Raw genomic sequence first — 17,000 nt, 5'->3', positions numbered from 1 at the left:
AAAAATGGAAGATCATAATGGTTCGCGATAATCACAGGTACACAGCCATAGAACAAGGCATCAGCAATGCGAGCAGTGTTGACTTCATAGCCTTTCACATGAAGGCAGAATTTGCTATCAAGAAGTTCTTTGGCATAAGAACTTTCAAGGCGACCAAAGTGCACAAAGATGTCGGAATCATTTCCCCACGACTCCAGAAGCTTTTCACGTACAGGAGAATTTGGTGATCCAGCAAAAAATCCCAGCTTTTTCCTGAAACCATTCAATAAAATGAGTTTCTCTACATGAAGAGTGCCCTCTTCGTCCGCATTAAACCCCCCGACAAAGTTATGAACAATATATTCATGTAAAAGCTTCTCTAACAGTACAAAATGAATATTATCTTTGGTGGTGAAACCTAATACATTTTACGGATGGCAAACCCAACAGAGAAATGGAAACAACATCAAAGGAGCTTCTGAAACCTTTGTCCATGAGCTTCCTATCTTGGAGCTACATGCCACCTTATTCAAAGCTACACTAGAGCTTCAATTTTCTCTACTCTCTTGAAGCATCCAGCTTGACACATAGTCAACTGAATGTATAAATTGCAAGAAAAACAAACTCAAGCTTTTGTATAAATCGCTGCCATCTTATGTTGTAGAATTGAATGTTTTCCTTCTACATATCTTGGTATGCCTTAGGTTAAAAATTAAAGGATATTACTGTATTGCAAGGGGTGATTGACAACTATGAAAGGAAGCTGGCGTTGGAAAATCGGGGGAGGAGAAGCAATCAAATCACTCAAATTCTCTCTTGCAAACAAGTGAGGCAACGAATCTTCTTTGTTCCACTCAATTGGGCTTACAAATTCAATAATTCTCTTTTTGATGATGAATATAAGTGGGGAATATATTCTTCCACCAACTTTAACTTACATAAAAGACTACATTTTTTATTCTCATCTCATATCATATGGCTATAGTATCTAGGTATTTATAGGAATTTTCTAGCATGCACCTAGACTAATACATGTATCTAATTTAATTCTAGACTTTTCCTATTCCCTAGTTCATGAATAAAGCATGCATGTATCTAAGACTAATACATTAACCTTCCTAATTCATGAACTAAGATAATTCATGTATCAGGAAAATCAAAAAGTCTTTTTCTTCTTTCAAGACAAGGTTCATATTTCAACACTCCCCCTTGAACCTTGTGGATGGAATTCACAAAGTACTCTTCGACTACTCAAATCTGGATTTCAACATCTTCAAGTTGTCTCTTCTTCTTCTTCTTCTTCTTCTTCTTCGAGGAGTTTGAATCGATCACAACTTTGACTTGCAAAGCTAACTCAAGACCATATTTGTTATGTGATCTCATCATTCTTCAAAAGATCCTAATCTTCTCAGATTCTCTCATCTTCTCGGAAGATGTTCTTGAGATTGAGGTTGTCATTTCTACTAATTGAGCTTCAGAAGGCACATCATCAGTTTCATCATAACTTTTCTCTTCACTAGTGCTCTCCCCTTTTGGAAATTTCTCAGTAGCATGAGCAGTTTTCATCATTTTCTCAATTATCGTATTTATTGTGAAAATCTTTTTAGATTATACAACGATAGATAATATTTTAGAAGCGTCCATCTCTTCAGGATTCACATCATTAAATTTCTTCAAATCTTGAGTTGTCAGATTCGACACCATGTTCTCTCATGGTTATAATCATAAACATCTTCATCTCGGGTTTCATAAAAAGAAACCTTCTCTGACATCTCTTCATCAATCCGAGAGTGGATTTTCATACCCATCTTTCTCATGGCAGCAATATCATTCGCTACCTCTCTACTCGAGATTCTTCATCGTGCGGCTACTTCAAATGCAACTGCTTCATCAAGGTTGACACCTTTGTTGGGCTCTTTGCCCTCGAAAACATCCTTCAAAAGCTGTGGTAATTCCTCAGGTATAACTACATCCAAATGTGTAGTCCCCCTTCAAAAGTATTACAACTTACATTGCCTTCCTGTTTACACTAAATTACAACCAGTCAATAGCTGTTACAATATCTACTGTTTGATCTAACATTTCCTGTTTACACCAAACAGCTAAACAATTAATCTTCATTCTCTGCATGCTGCTCTGCTTATCTTCAAAACATCTCTGATTTCTCTCCTTCCAAACTGTCCACCATATGCTTGCTGGGACAATCTTCCATCTCTCTTCCTTCTTTGCTGCATTACCATCTCTGTTCCAACACTTCATTGCTTCTTTCATACTTCCTGATTTCACCCAGTTGATTTTTTTCATCTAGAGAAAGAACTGCCACAACTGGTCTGTCACTTTGCAATGCAAAAAAAGATGGTTGACTGTCTCTGCTTGTTCCCCACATAAGTAACATCTAGAGCATAGGTGAAATCCTCTTTTGTTCAGGTTCTCATGAGTCAGCACTGCTTCTTTTGCCAAAAGCCAGGAAAAACAGTTTACCTTGTAAGGTATTTTGGTTTTCCATATCATCCTCCAAGGCCATCCTGCCTCCTGATTTGTTGTTGAACACAAGTCTCTGTATCCAGATTTAACAGTAAAATTCCCTTTACTATCAGCTTTCCATTGCAAAGTATCCCTCTCACATTTAGAAGATGAAAGTTGCGGAAATGAGGATGTTGCGATGGATGTGTGGGCATACTAGAAGAGAAAGGATTAGGAATGAAGATATTCGGGACAACGTGGGAGTGGCCTCGGTGGAGGATAAGATGCGGGAAGCGAGGTTGAGATGGTTTGGACATGTAAAGAGGAGGGGCACGGATGCCCCACTGTGGAGGTGTGAGAAGTTGGCTATGGACGATTTCAGGACAGGTAGAGGTAGGCTGAAGAAGTATTAGGAAGAGGTGATTAGACACGACACGACGCAATCCAACTTACCAATGACATGACCTTAGATAGGAGGTTATGGAGGACACAGATCAAAGGTTAGTAGGTAGTGGAGCGTGTCCCGCTTATCCTTTCATACTAGCAGTCATAGTATTGCTCTTATAGTTTCTTGTCCTTTGGTTTCTGCTACTATCTGTTGTTTCTTGTACTTCGATTATCTTATTTATCTGTGGTACCTAGTGCTCCTTTTTTCAGACTACTTTAGCATGGCATATTCGCTTTCGTTATTTCCTTTTCATACTGCTTTGAATTGCTTGTCCTTATGCCAAGGGTCTATTGGAAACAGCCTCTCTACCTCCCAAGGTAGGGGTAAGGTCTGCATACACTCTACCCTCCCCAGACCCCACTTTGTGGGATTTCACTGGGTATGTTGTTGTTCTTGTATGTCGGACAACCTCACTGGCTCAGCAAACTACCCAAGACCAAGTAACATATGGGGATAGTTTTTATAATTGATGGCACGAATATCCATTTAGGCTCTGGTGGAATGTCCACATCTAACAATTTTCTTTAATATGTACCAGGAATATTTGTACTAATATGGGGACCCAAGGGGTTGCTGATCCTCCATAAAAGCCAAAAGACCAAAAGGAGTAACTGAAAAGACTAAACAATATAGACCATATTTAACCATGAAAATGGAATTAAGAGTAAAGGTTAAAACTATAAAAACATCTAGTTGGCAAATGGATTTGATTACTTTGAAGTTCTGTGAACAGCTTCCTTACAAGACAAGTCAATCTGCAGGTATACAATCTATTAAGGTTTAATATGCACGAGCCTAGAAAGAATGGCATATGATGAATGCCAATAAAAAGCTTTCCCAAAAATGGGCATATGATGAATGCCAGCAAAAGTTTTCCAAGATTATATGACAAGATAAGCAAAACTATCTTGTACGATTCCATGTAGTTATCAACAAACAGGTCATAATTTTGATATTAACCTCAGGTAAGTAATTCCATATCTGAAACACATGCATGAAACACGTTAATAATTAGAAAGGACTCAGCTGACCTCTTATAAGGTGCAAGATTTAGGTCACCACCTAGCCTTGGCCAAATCTGTGGCAAGGATGCATCTTTATGTGGAATATATGCTGATATGAAATAACTTGAAGAACAGACGACTTGGATGGCATTGATCTTAACATCAATTGCTTTATCCATGGCAAAACGACCAATAGAATGACAGGCAACATAGAAATGGTCAGCCCCATTCGTTCGGTTCCAGTAAGGATACTCATGACTAATATTGAAGATGTAGCTTTTTATGAAGTCTTTAATACCAGCAATCCCCACTCGTGGATCATGTCGCAACCGTGCAATTGAGAAAGGTATAAAGAAGAGATCGGCATTGGAAGGATCCTTTGTAATGAAATGGCTCATCACAAGAACTTTCTTGAAGTAACTTTCACTTGCATAGTTTCCACCTGGCTCAAAATCAACAGCCAAGAGTACATTGGAAAAGGGATCGCCCTTTTGGTGAGGATAAACATATATCTTCAAGCTCCTATTCATTTCTTTGTAGTTGTCCATAAAGTCATCTCTGTCATGGAATACCTCGTTGTCATTCACATAGTTTCCTGAAAATAAAAGCTAAGCATTTCTAGATCCAGAAATAAGTGACAAAAGCTCAGACAAAACAGTAATCAGGGCTGACAAACCCTGTCAAAATGCCAATAAGGACAGTATATTATTGAGCTGAAGGTAGTTACATATGCAGTAGATGATATAGCATTCATAGAATATAGTTATTCAGATAATAGACTTTCTAAATATCATACTTAAGAAAAAAATGGATTATCAATATGGCAAAGAGTTACAGCTTAGAGAAGGCCAAAATGACATGGTTGGAATCCACAATTTTTTTTATTTTTTGAAACAGGTAACATTTTGTATTATAGACCAGTACTGGGGAAGTCCTGAAAACCCCTTTCTAAGAGAGAAAGAGGAAAAAAAAATAAAAAAAAATTTAACCAAGAGTCACTGAAGCATAGCTGCAATCCTAAACTGAATCAAGAACATCTAGGGATTGTCTCTATATCTTCAGGGTATGCATTTGTACACAAAAAACAAAGTAGCAAAACACAGTTGAGTTTTATCTGTACTACTTCTATTCTCATAACATCTGGCATTCCTTTCTTTCCAGATTGTCCACCATACACGTGCTGGGATGATCCTCGAATTTCTTCTGCTGTGTGCCCCCAATCCCAGCCTCCTCCCAGCTAAAAAGAGTCTCAACAATCTTGCAAGGCATTATCCAAGAGATGCCCCTGAGATTGAGAAAAATCTTCAACTGGCCTGTGACCTTGCAATGTAGAAATAAGTGTCTTAACAGTTTCAGCTTCAGTCCCACATAAACAGCAGTTTGATGCTAAAGTGATGCCTCTCTTCATCAGGTTTTCATGTGTCAGCACAGCCTCCTTAGCTAGCAACCAAGTAAAGCAAGCAACATTGTGTGGTATCTTTACTTTCCAGATATGTTTCCAATGCCAAATAAAGGTTTGTGACTCTATTGTATTCATAACCTTGTACCTAGATTTCACCATATACTGCCCTTTGGAATTTCCAGTCCACCACAAACAGTCCTCTCCATCTTGCACCTCTTGAAAAGTTTCTAGAAGGCTAAAAAGTTCAGTCAACCTGGGAATTTCTCAGTCATTCATCATTCTGCTGAAAATTAGCTCCCAACCTTGAGGTGGCCACATCTCAGCCATTGTCTTATTCTCATGTTGAGCCAGAGTAAACAGATCAGGAAAGGAGTCCTGCAGGCTCCTGCTGCCCAACCACTTGTCTATCCAAAGAGTGTTTTGTTACCATTCTGAACTCTAATGACAGAGTGCCTCTTTAAGAAAGGCCAGATGGACCTCCATAAGGTCACACCATATGGAATATTTGCCTCCTTGGTGACCCAGCAATCCAGTTTCGCATACTTTATCTTGATCACCTTTACCCAATGTGATTGAGGCTCCTTAGGATACCTCTATAGCCACTTCAACTTTAATGCCTTACTATGATTCTTCAGATTTTTTCTACCAAGACCACCCTGTTCTTTGCTAGTAATCAGTTCTTTCCACTTGGCTAAGTGGAAATTTCTTTTGTCACTGTTCCCTAGCCGCAAGAAAGATCTTCTAATCTTATCCAGTCTTTGAACCACTCCAGAAGGGATAGGGAACAGAGATAACATGTAAGTTGGTAGAGCATCAAGCACTGCATTAATCAAAGTAAGCCTGCCTCCCAGAGACAAATACTGAGATCTGGACAACTTCTTTTCACATGATCATTTGCTTTCTCAGCAATTTCTAAGAAGAACTCCGAATTCACATAATCATTTGCTTTCTCAATGTCCAGTTTGCACAAAATGCCAGGCTTGTTTTATGACATTCTTGAATCCACTGCATCATTAGCAATTAACACGGCATCCATTCTGTCTCTCTCTAATGAAGGTCATCTGTAGAGAAGCCACTAGTTTATCCATTACCTTTTTCAACCTTTCAGTCAAAACCTTTAACAAAAGCTTGTAGAAACTTCCTATCAGACTTATAGGTCTGAAATCTTTCAGCTCCTCTTCCCCTACCTTTTCGAGAATCAAGGCAATATAAGTAGCATTGAACCTTTTCCTGATCATAGAAATTGTCAAAAAGCCCCCATTATATCTTTGCTTTAAAACATCCCAACACTTGATATAAAACCCCGTGTACCCATCAGGATCAGGAGCTTTATCAATAGCACACTGCTTCAGGCAACTATATACTTCCTGCTCCTCAAATCTGTTTTGAAGAGAATCCCTCTCTGCTGCTGAAATTGAGGGGTAATTAATCAAGTCTCCATTAGGCCTCCAGGTCTCTATCTTTGTGTAGAGTTGTTTATAAAAAGAAATGATTTCCTCCTTGGCTCTTTCTGCTTCCACTATGCGATCCCCTTGTACAACCAGATGATCAATATTGTTGTTTCTCTTATGAGCATTAGCGGTGTTATGGAAAAATCTTGTGTTGTTGTCACCGTCTTTCAACCATAAAGTCATGGATTTTTGTCTTCATGCAGTCTCTTCATTTTTAAGTAGCTCTTCATACTCCATAAGTGTAGAGGCCCTCTTCTTGCACAGAGTCCAAATTTGCCATTTGATTAAGCAAATTGACCCTTTTGATCTTCAAATTCCCCTGTTGATTTCTGCTCCATTCCTTAAGTTTACATTTTAGAGCTTTAAGTTTGCAAGCTAAAATGTAATCAGGCCTCCCAAACAGAGGAGTTCCACCAAGAGCTGATTCTGTACAAAACCTTCAGTATTCAGCCACCAATTCTCAAGTTTGAAGTATGATTTACTATGTTCCCAAGAACCACACAATAGGGTAGTTGGTATATGATCAGAGGTCAGTCTTTGGATTTTGGTTTGCTTCATGTAACTGAATTGATCATTCCATTCAGCTGAGCACAAAATCCTATCCATTCTGGATGATGTATTGTGAGTATCTCCTCTGAACCAGGTGAAAGTTCCTCCTTCTAACTTCAAATCTAGAAGTTCCATGTCATCAATAAAATCTGAGAATTCTACCGTAGCTGAGGATCTCCTCAGACAGTTCCTCTTCTCAGAGGCAAACCTGCAAACATTAAATCACCACACATAGCCCTCTGACTGCTCCCAGTTCCTCCCCAACATTCCTCCTTTACTTCTTGTAGTTTGGAGCATAGACTCCTGATATATGGCAGTTAAAACTCTGTAACAGAGCCTCAAATTTACAGGTTAAAGTGTATGCACCTATTTGAAGTACTTCACCCTTCCATACTCTACAACTAAGTTACTCAGACTCTTCGAAAGTGTTGCCGCACCCGGCATTTTAGGAGAGTCCGAGTAACATAGCTCTGCAATCCCAAAGCATAAGAATCCCTCCTCTGGTACCACTAGCTTCTAAGCATGCATATTCACCCATCTTCCACCCCAAATTTGTTTAATAAGATCCTGAAAATTCCCCTCTAATTTTGATTCTTGGAAACATATAATATGAGCTTTTCATTGATCTAGAAGGCTTTTAATCAACCTTCTTTTCCCCACATCATTCAATCTCCTAACATTCCATGACTCAAGTTTGAGTCTCATGACTCAACCTGTGTGTGTCCTTTCCCCTTGTTTCTGTTCCCCCTACTTTTGAATTTCACATCAAAAGTAATTAAATTCTTCAGTTCCTGCATGCCTTTGGGCCTCGTTTTCTTGATTGCCGAGGTTGGTTCCATTTTCCTTGCTTGTCGGCACGCATCTATCCGCATAAGAAGCTTAGTAGCTTCTTTTTCATGAACTTTGAAATCAATGCCAAAAATCTTGCTAAGTTTGATAAGATGTTGTTGGACCCAAACTGTCGCCTCCCTTGCTTTATCAATAGAAGAGTCGTCTTGTTCTGTGAGAATAGGTATGGCCTCATTTATATTCCATAAATCGCAATTAGACCCAGAGACAAGAGTTGCCAGTTGCTGTAGAGAACCCACCTCCTCCATTCGATTTTCCTTGCAATTTACTCCCTCCATCGTTGTCAATGGCAGAGTTGATACGTCTTCCCTTTCTAAAACATCTGAGAGAATCAAGTTGTTTGCATGCAGATTTTCCATTGAATCAGTAGCCAAAAACATCTGAGAGAATCAAGTTGTTTGCATGTAGATTTTCCATTGAATCAGTAGCCGAGAGAGAACTGTGAGAGAGTCTTTGGAATCCACAATTGCATTACACTACAATCTATTTTGCTGTTCAAAGATAAACTGGGTCGAAGATAGTGGTTTAGCCATGTTAGCATGACTTATAAATAAAAGGCCAACCAGTGGAAAACTGGAACAAGATTAGACTGGTACATCAACTTAGAGTCTTAGATGCTGTGATTAATCAACATAATATGACCGGATACAACAACAAAATATTACATTGTTATCTTGTTTACTTATCCATTCCTGAATATCACTACAACAGTAGGTAAGTTCTTGAAAGGTCTCCTTTTCACAGTCCCTAGGAAAACTGAAAATAACGAATGCGACCCTGAAGGTGATAGTAGCTTGCAAAACATGTCTCCCAGATAGAATGACTTAAGTATAACAATTTAAACATGTTGAAGTAAGAATAAGATTGCATTTCAGGTGTGATAAAGTAGAAAATATAAACCTAGACAGTAACTCTAGCAAACTGGGAATTGCTGTGAAAACATGTCACTACAGAAAATTTTGGGTGCCAAAGGTTTTATTTATTTACATATACATAGCAACAACCTTAATTGCGGTATGAGGTCTTCAAATAATCAAAATTAGGATTCCTTAGACATCTAAGTGAGAGTATAGTAGTGATGCTAAAATGTCTCTGAATAGTTGCTTAAAGAGAACCCTAAATTGTGCTGACCAGTGTGATGAATAACCCCATTGTGGCTTTAGAGGACGTGGAGGGGGGGGGGGGGGGGGTCTCTGTTTTTATTTGCTATCAATTGAAGAAAGTCATTGCACTTATCTGATATAATAAAGAAAAAGAACAAGAAAAAAAAAAAAGAAGAGAAAACAACCTAGTTCAGATGACATAAGGAACCTCAAGAGTCAAGAGAACACAATGGCCCAGTTTTTCCTGTTTCACACGATTTCGCTACCTTTCCTAAAATAAAGTAATTACTTAAGATTCAGATAAGTATATTCATACTCAAATTTTGAGGTGAAAAAGGAAAGTAAAGATAGAGGTGAAATCTTGCATAAGATTTGGAGTATTATTTTATTTTCCTTTTTCTTTTTTTAGGTTATGGCAGGCAACCGTCCAACAATGTCTCCCTTCCCCCTACTGTACTGTTCTGAGAATATGCTTGAATGTATGCTTACAGAACACTGTCATCTCCTACAATTGGATATCATTTCTCTCAAACCTTTTTTCTCTAATTTCATTTCCTGCTAATTGATTTTCCTTACTTTCTTTAGCTACTTATAAGCACTTGATGCTCTAAAGGAGATCCAAATCACTAAATAAATCAACAATCTACTGAAATAGCTGCCTAATGCATCAAGAACTTGGAAACCAAATAGTTGGAACATACGAGGTTCTGAATGCTAAATAGCCAAGTCCTTTAAGCATCACCATGTGGCATTAAACCAGAGAATTAAAGCATGAACCTTGAGCACAAAACTCAATCTTGGAAAAGTCCCTAGTACCCCAAACCTCTAACAATTAGATTAGTGTAGCCAAATCAGCAATTCTTTCCACTTATAAATGAGAAGTGACACAGAGCAAACCCTCTATTATATATGGACTTCCCAAATCCTCTCTATGTGCCTCAGTTTTTGTCCCTCTATCTTTTGCAGGTTCACATTTGGTCAATTAGAATTTGAATTGAGGATATAAAATCAATTATTTTAACGATTTTTCTTATTCCTAATTACCATACAATATGTTTCAATTTCTTTTACTTTTTCTACTTTTCCGGAAGCAAAAATGATGCACAAATCTGCACTATAAAAAAGTAGCTTAGACCCAGAGAGTAGAGTTAGCCACTGACCAAGATTTTGAGAGAAAACTTTACAAAGTGAAAAGATTGTAAATTAATTTTCTTTTTTGCTCATACCATTGAACTCCATATGCCTCTGACTCTGAATATGACTCTGAGTATTAACACTTTGTATAGAGCCAAGAAATGAAATGTTCAGCTGTTTCTGTGAAGTGGAGTTGAAAGATGAAAGGGGTGTTGAATAGCCAGTGGAATGAGTGAATGTGAGATGATGTGTTTGGATGAAGAAATTGGAAGTGAAGGAAATGTAAAAGAGAATGAGGAGAGAGGTAACAAGAGCTAAGGCTGTGGGTATGAAAATGAAGGCTTGCGCTGAGTTTGAGTACATTGAAGCTGCTGCTTCTACACCAGTGAGTGACTGCACATTCCGATATGTATACACCAGCGCATCTCCAACCTTGCATCATTTGTTCCACTCAAATTCTATTTTAGTATAATATTTGATGTTTTGGAGCTCCAACCTTATATTATTCATCAACATCATTACTATTTATCAATGTTTTTTTACTATTATATAACATTTTTAATTTAACATATTATAAATTTTAATTTTTTCATTTAGGTCCCTAATATACCTAATTATTTTTTATGTAATATTTTTATAATATTAATTTTCTATCTTAATTTTGGAGTGTAATTTTTATAAATTAATTTTCATATATATTATTTTTACATAAAATTGTAAGTTAATTTTATTATAAGTTATAATTGTATAAAAAAAATATAACCATCACAAAAAAAATATAACCATCAGAGCAGTATCTGAGATCACCAACAACTAACAATGTTGCAAGGCTTCTTCACATCGGCGAGCAACGTAGTTTTCCAGGAATGCTAGGTAGTCTAGATTGCATGCATTGCAGATGGAAAAATTGTCCAACAGCATGGGTTGGACAATATGCAGGTCGTATTGGATTCCAACAATTATTGTTGAAGTTGTAGCTGATTATGACCTTTGGATATGGCATGCATATTTTGGTATGCCCGGCACCAATAATGACATTAATGTTTTAGAATCATCACATCTATTTTTCAATCTTGCTAAAGGTATTGCTCCTCCGCCCATTATGTTATTCAAGGAAACGAATATGATGTGGGTTATTATTTAGCTGACAGTATATATCCAAAATGATCTACAATTGTGCAAACTATTCATGAGCCACAATCTCAAAAGAAGAAATATTTCGCGACGAAACAAGAATCATGTCGAAAAAATGTTGAATGTGCATTCCTCGTTTTGCAATTATTGCAGGGCCGTCACGTTTTTGAGAAAAAAATTGCTACATGATATATTAACTATATGTATTATACTGCACAACATGATAATCGAGGATGAGAGTGATCTTAATGCATCAATTCAAGATGCTTGGGAAGGTCCAACTCCAACAGTAGAAATCGTAGTAGATGAAAATTACCGATTTGAACAATTTTAGCTCGACACAAAAAAATTAAGAAAAAAGATGCTCATTTTGCACTTAGAAAAGCATTAATAGAGCATTTATGAGAGCAACATACTAATCGTGGAAGTTGAATATTTATGTAGAAATTAAAATAAATTTTACCATAATGTAATATTTATTTAATTATATTTTGTCAATGATTTCACTTTAATTTGAATTATCCATTAATATGTATAACATATAATATTTGCTTACAATTTATATTATTTAAAAATTTATGGTATAAAATAATGTTATATTAAATGGTTATATAACAAAGGAATATGAATTATAAGAGATGAATATGTAAAAAAGAAAAAAAGAAAGGATTTATTTATGAAATAAAAAAATAGAATTTAAATAAAAGAAAATAATATAATATAGAAGATAGAGAAAAATATAAAAGGAGTATTCTTTTTTGATATAAAAAATAGTGTAATGGGTTGGAGTTAATTTTCATCATTTTGATGTTTACACCATTTTGGTGTAAAAAATGGTGTACAAGGTTTTTTTTTTTTTTTTTTTTTTTTTTTTTTTTTTTTTTTTTGTGTGTTCAAGGTTGGAGATGCCTTTTAGGTGGATTAGCATTAATGTTGATAGTTGAGGTACTAGCATTTAGGGATTTCGTACAACACTTTATAGAATGCACTATTTGCTCCGACTATCAACTGAAAATGAGGTACCAATTCCGCATTACATTCTTTCTCAGCTTAAAGTACAAAAAGAATCCCCTATGTTGTTTACAATATCCAAATGGACCTTGAGGATTTTTGGAAAAAAAATAATGAAATTTTCTCCTCAACCATACGCCATGTTGAAAAAAAATAATCAGTCTTTTAATATAATTGAAATACTACTCTAGTGTTACTCTTTAGTTTTTGCAAAAACTAGAATATTTTCTCTAATAGTATTGGTTAAAAGAATTTTGATTATACATAAATGTTCTTAGAACAATATTTTCTGCTGACTTCCCAAACACTAGAAAATAAGCCAAAAATCACTTTTTTTTTTAAAAAAAAAAAACATCTTTTTAGGAAAACATTTTTCATCAAAAACATTTTCCCTCATATCAAACACACTCTTTAACTTTCTAACTTTTAAGAAATAAAAACGAAAATTTAACGAGGGATTTTACATAAGCTTGGGTTAGAAACATCTTGCTCCCAGTATCAGTTTTCCTTATTTTGCATAGTTAGGCTTGAAGAAGTGACCTTATGATATTTGCAAATCATGGTTTCTCGAGTCATTTCCTAACAAAAGCTGGATGTGCAGTTGATTTGGAGGAATGCATATTAGAGCAATTAAAAGCTCGTCTAGAGTTTGTAAACAAAACTGTTTCGAAGTGTAGTAAAAATCCCAGGCAGTGCCAACAAGAAATGAGTTGGGGTTTATAATCCTGGTTGATATGAAGAAGACCTAATTTTCAGCTTGCTTACTGGTGAATATTTGAATACAAGTCTACTAAAAACATTCAAATAAAAAATGTTCCGCTCTTCTTCACATCGGCTGGCTCATATAAACTTTTCCATGCGGTGCCTGCATTAGGATGCTTCTTATCCATACAGTATAAGCAGATTGATGAGGAATAGAATCTATGTTGTCTTGCCTAGCTACTAATATAGAGAAAAAGAACCTAATACGGGAGGAAATTCAGGTTGATGTTAAAAAGTTCATGTGCATAGACAAGGATGATATACGGTAATCGTCTAATATGCATTGATGGGTCAGTTTTTGGCTCGATTGAAGCTGTCAAAATAAACGTTTAAGGCATGCATAACCACTTTCTAAACAATGCTACAAGTATTCCTATTTAGTCCATTTGGGCAGTAAGAGTACAAGTTGATTGTCTCTATAAAATGCCATAGCTACCAGTTTTAACTCATTGGAAAATGCCATAGCTACCAGTTTTAACTCATTGGACATGGTGGAATCATTAGCAACTAAGACACTGAGAACTACACCGAGGATATCCTCCATACTCTATAGTGTTTTATCAGTTCAGATATAAAGATAGACTAAGCCAAACATTCTTTATTCATACCACCAAATGATTCCTACATCTTATTTCAACTCTACACATGCCAACAGCCAAATGATTTCTGCAGCATTGTTGTAAATCCTCACTTACGAATCAAAATTTAGTAAATGCACCATGAAGACAGATGCAACTTGCAAGTTTGGAAATCACCAAATGTTGAAATAATTGCAGTTACAATCTAAGCTCACCCAACTACATGCTCCACCAAGTGAAGAATGACTTCTGAGAACAAAATAGCACCTTTATTGGAGCCTTGTTCCATGAAAATAAAACTCCGCAAACATGTATGAATTAACAAGAAGAAGATCAAATCAGAAGGAGCAAGAAAAAAAAAAATCAAAGAGATAGTGGATAATAGAATATATGGAAACTAGCGAGTTAGTTCTTTGAATTTAACAAACGAAAATTACAGCAGACTCGTTGCAAGCAAATTTCTGAAAAAAGATAACATATTACCCACAAAAATCAGTTATGAGAAAAGAATAAAGATCAAGCTCGTTTCCCAGTTCTAGGTGAAGACTTTGGGCAGAGATCCCATCGGCCCTTTGCACGTCTGCGCTGAATAACTGCTCTGCCGCTGGTGGTGCTCATACGCTTGCGAAAACCGTGTGTTCGAGCCAACGACTTCCTTGATCTATTCCTCTTAGTCTGACAAAGAGCATACTTCTTTGCCCTCACCACCAGGCCACGCCTTTTAGGGGTGCTCACTCCAATGCTGGAATTGAAGCCAAACCCAAATGATGAACCTAAGCCAGAAGAAGTTAACTATTAGCTCGCTATTACTCATCATGCCAATTTAATACAAAATTTATCATATGCCTCCATATGTACCCTTAAGGGCTCGTTTGGTTGGGAACAAGTTATTCTAGGATTAATTATTCCGGGGTTGTTATCCTACCCTCCCACAGGGGTAAAAATAACACTACAATCCCGGGATAACTAATCCCGGGATTAGTTATACTGCAATTTTATTCCACCCAAACGTGGGATAAACTCATCTCAAATTTAATCCCGGGTTTATTATCCCTTATCCCTCGTACCAAACGAGCCCCAAGGGTTTCCTCCCTGTTCAAAGTAAATTATGGTTCATTTGCTTTATAATGTAGCTTTAACCAAGGGATTTTGACCATATAACCAGCAACACGATTCAATCTTTTCAATAGCACACCAATGCCAAACCTAAAATATCCACAATAGACACTACCAATTTGAATTATATATGGAATACTAAACATCAAAATCAAGAATGGCAACGTACTCTTGTTTCCCATGGGATTATTTTATCGCATCTGAGATAGTAATACCTCCATTTTAATATAAATGGTGGAATAAAATAATCCCGGAACTAATTAATACCCATAACCAAACATGGGATAAAGTTAATACCAAATTCTATCCCGGGATTATTATCCTTATGCTAGTTAATACACGGGCTGTTTGGTTTGCGGATTAAATCATCATGGGATTATAGTTCTGGGATTATATTCCTTGGACTAATTTATCTCACCTGAAAGGTGGGATAAAATAATTTCAAGTTTGACGGGATAAGGTGGCATATTCAGGATTAAGTTTGAGATTAAATTTATACTATGTTTGGTTGACGTATAAAGTGGTTGACATCAACCAAAAACAGTATAAATTTAATTCCAAACTTAATCCTGGGATATCCACCTTATCCCACATACCAAAGAACCCTAAGTGTATAGAATAGAATAGGACTAGAGATAACACACGAACAATAATTGGCAGCTACAATGTAGCCAACAGAAGGAATTCAAATGCAGGATTGAGCTGTATCCATACAACCCAATCCCTCCAACAGGGTACAAGAAACATTCCCACATTACCAATTAAAATAAGGAAGTGAAATCTCCATTTTGTACAAGACCCAATTCAGTAAACTAGAGAAATAAGTTAATTTCTCTTTTTCCACATCAAAACTATGTACAAGGATTGAAGTTGCAAAACGAAGATAGGGAAAAAAGAGTGAAGGAAATTGATGGGAGTTACCAGAGAAGGAAGTAGAAGCAGATAAGGTGGAGAGTGCAGAGGAAGGAACAAAAGAGCAGTGAAGCAACCCTGGACGACCGCTTGAACCACCCATTTTCAAAGTTGTCATTCTTGAAGAACCACTATGTAGAGAAAGCGAAGCAGATGCAGATGGGGCATGGTTTCGTATTCCAGAACAGACCATTGACAAACACGCCATTTTATTTCTCTTGATAAACTCTCCCGACTCCCCTCTTCTATCTAATCTACAACTCCCCCTACTTATGATGTTTTCCTGCCTTATCTCCAATCCTAGGGACTGTTTGGGGAACCCGAAATGGATAACGGGTTAACACATGGATTTAGAGGGTGTTTGGATTGACTTTTTAAAGTAGCTTAAAAGCTAAAAGTTATAAGTTGGGAAATTTGAATTATTTTTATACTTTTTTGTCCTAAAAGATGTGCTTTTGATCCTTCCAAACACCACCTTAGCCCCTTTACTCATTAGTATTAAATGTTTACCCTTAATAATAAAAGGAGAGATTTTTACACTCTTTAATTATCATTTGGCACAAGTTTATACTACTAAAATGAGCTTATATTTTCACATCTTATCTTAATTTAGGAGTTTATGGCCTAGATAGTCACTCAACTTATAGTAACTGACCATTATAATTACTCAGCTTTGTTTTGTTTTTCAAAAGTCACTTAACTTTGTCTAGTTAGCTTTTATGATTATTTTAGCTGGAAATATAATTTTTTATATCTATTTAAGTAGCAGATGTAAATTTTTAGGAAGAGAATATTTCAAAAATTAAAGAACACCGGTGGTAATTTATTTGTCTTTTGTATAGAAATTGAAAAACAATCATGTTTTTTTAGTTAAATATTATTAAAAGCATGTTTATATAATCAACCTATTAATCGGGTCTAATCAAGAATTGGGTCGGATTTAGGGTGGGTTGGGTCCTAAATAAATCTAACTATTGATTTTAATTTTTTGGAATAATGAGGTTGAGCTTCGTGACACTCACCTCCCTTGTGATTTATGATATTACACTTACCTCCCCTATTTTAACTCTTTTTTTTTCGTAACAATTCATTATCTTATTAATTA

General features: G+C 36.3%; 2 protein-coding genes across 2 annotated transcripts; both read right to left on the bottom strand.

The window, feature by feature from the left end:
- Window positions 1-5: 5 nt before the first annotated feature.
- Window positions 6-10,812, bottom strand: LOC132035080 (probable glycosyltransferase At5g03795; the record flags this gene model as incomplete). Its single annotated transcript, XM_059425399.1, has 3 exons — window positions 10,475-10,812; window positions 3,922-4,489; window positions 6-252 (listed from the first exon to the last, which is right to left on the bottom strand). Coding segments are annotated over exons 1-3 (1,086 nt in total), but the record flags the coding sequence as incomplete, so codon positions are not given.
- A 3,442-nt stretch (window positions 10,813-14,254) lies between these two features.
- Window positions 14,255-16,193, bottom strand: LOC132034503 (large ribosomal subunit protein bL34c). The gene is made up of 2 exons (XM_059424895.1): window positions 15,905-16,193; window positions 14,255-14,640 (listed from the first exon to the last, which is right to left on the bottom strand). Exons 1-2 carry the CDS (start codon window positions 16,101-16,103, stop codon window positions 14,384-14,386), a joined length of 456 nt encoding a protein of 151 aa, XP_059280878.1. The 5' UTR covers window positions 16,104-16,193; the 3' UTR covers window positions 14,255-14,383.
- Window positions 16,194-17,000: the final 807 nt, after the last annotated feature.

Source organism: Lycium ferocissimum, chromosome 10 (genome assembly GCF_029784015.1).
Source record: "Lycium ferocissimum isolate CSIRO_LF1 chromosome 10, AGI_CSIRO_Lferr_CH_V1, whole genome shotgun sequence".
Lineage (NCBI taxonomy): Eukaryota > Viridiplantae > Streptophyta > Magnoliopsida > Solanales > Solanaceae > Lycium > Lycium ferocissimum.
The sequence above is the reverse complement of the archived record's forward strand: the minus strand, read 5'-3'. Positions and strand labels throughout refer to the sequence as shown.

Bases quoted from the DNA above. Each gene is read 5' to 3' on its own strand.
- LOC132034503 (XM_059424895.1), bottom strand. From the start codon at position 16,103: ATGGCGTGTTTGTCAATGGTCTGTTCTGGAATACGAAACCATGCCCCA. The intron at 14,641-15,904 runs GTAACTCCCATC...CTTCTGGCTTAG, and splicing joins TGCTTCTACTTCCTTCTCTG to GTTCATCATTTGGGTTTGGC.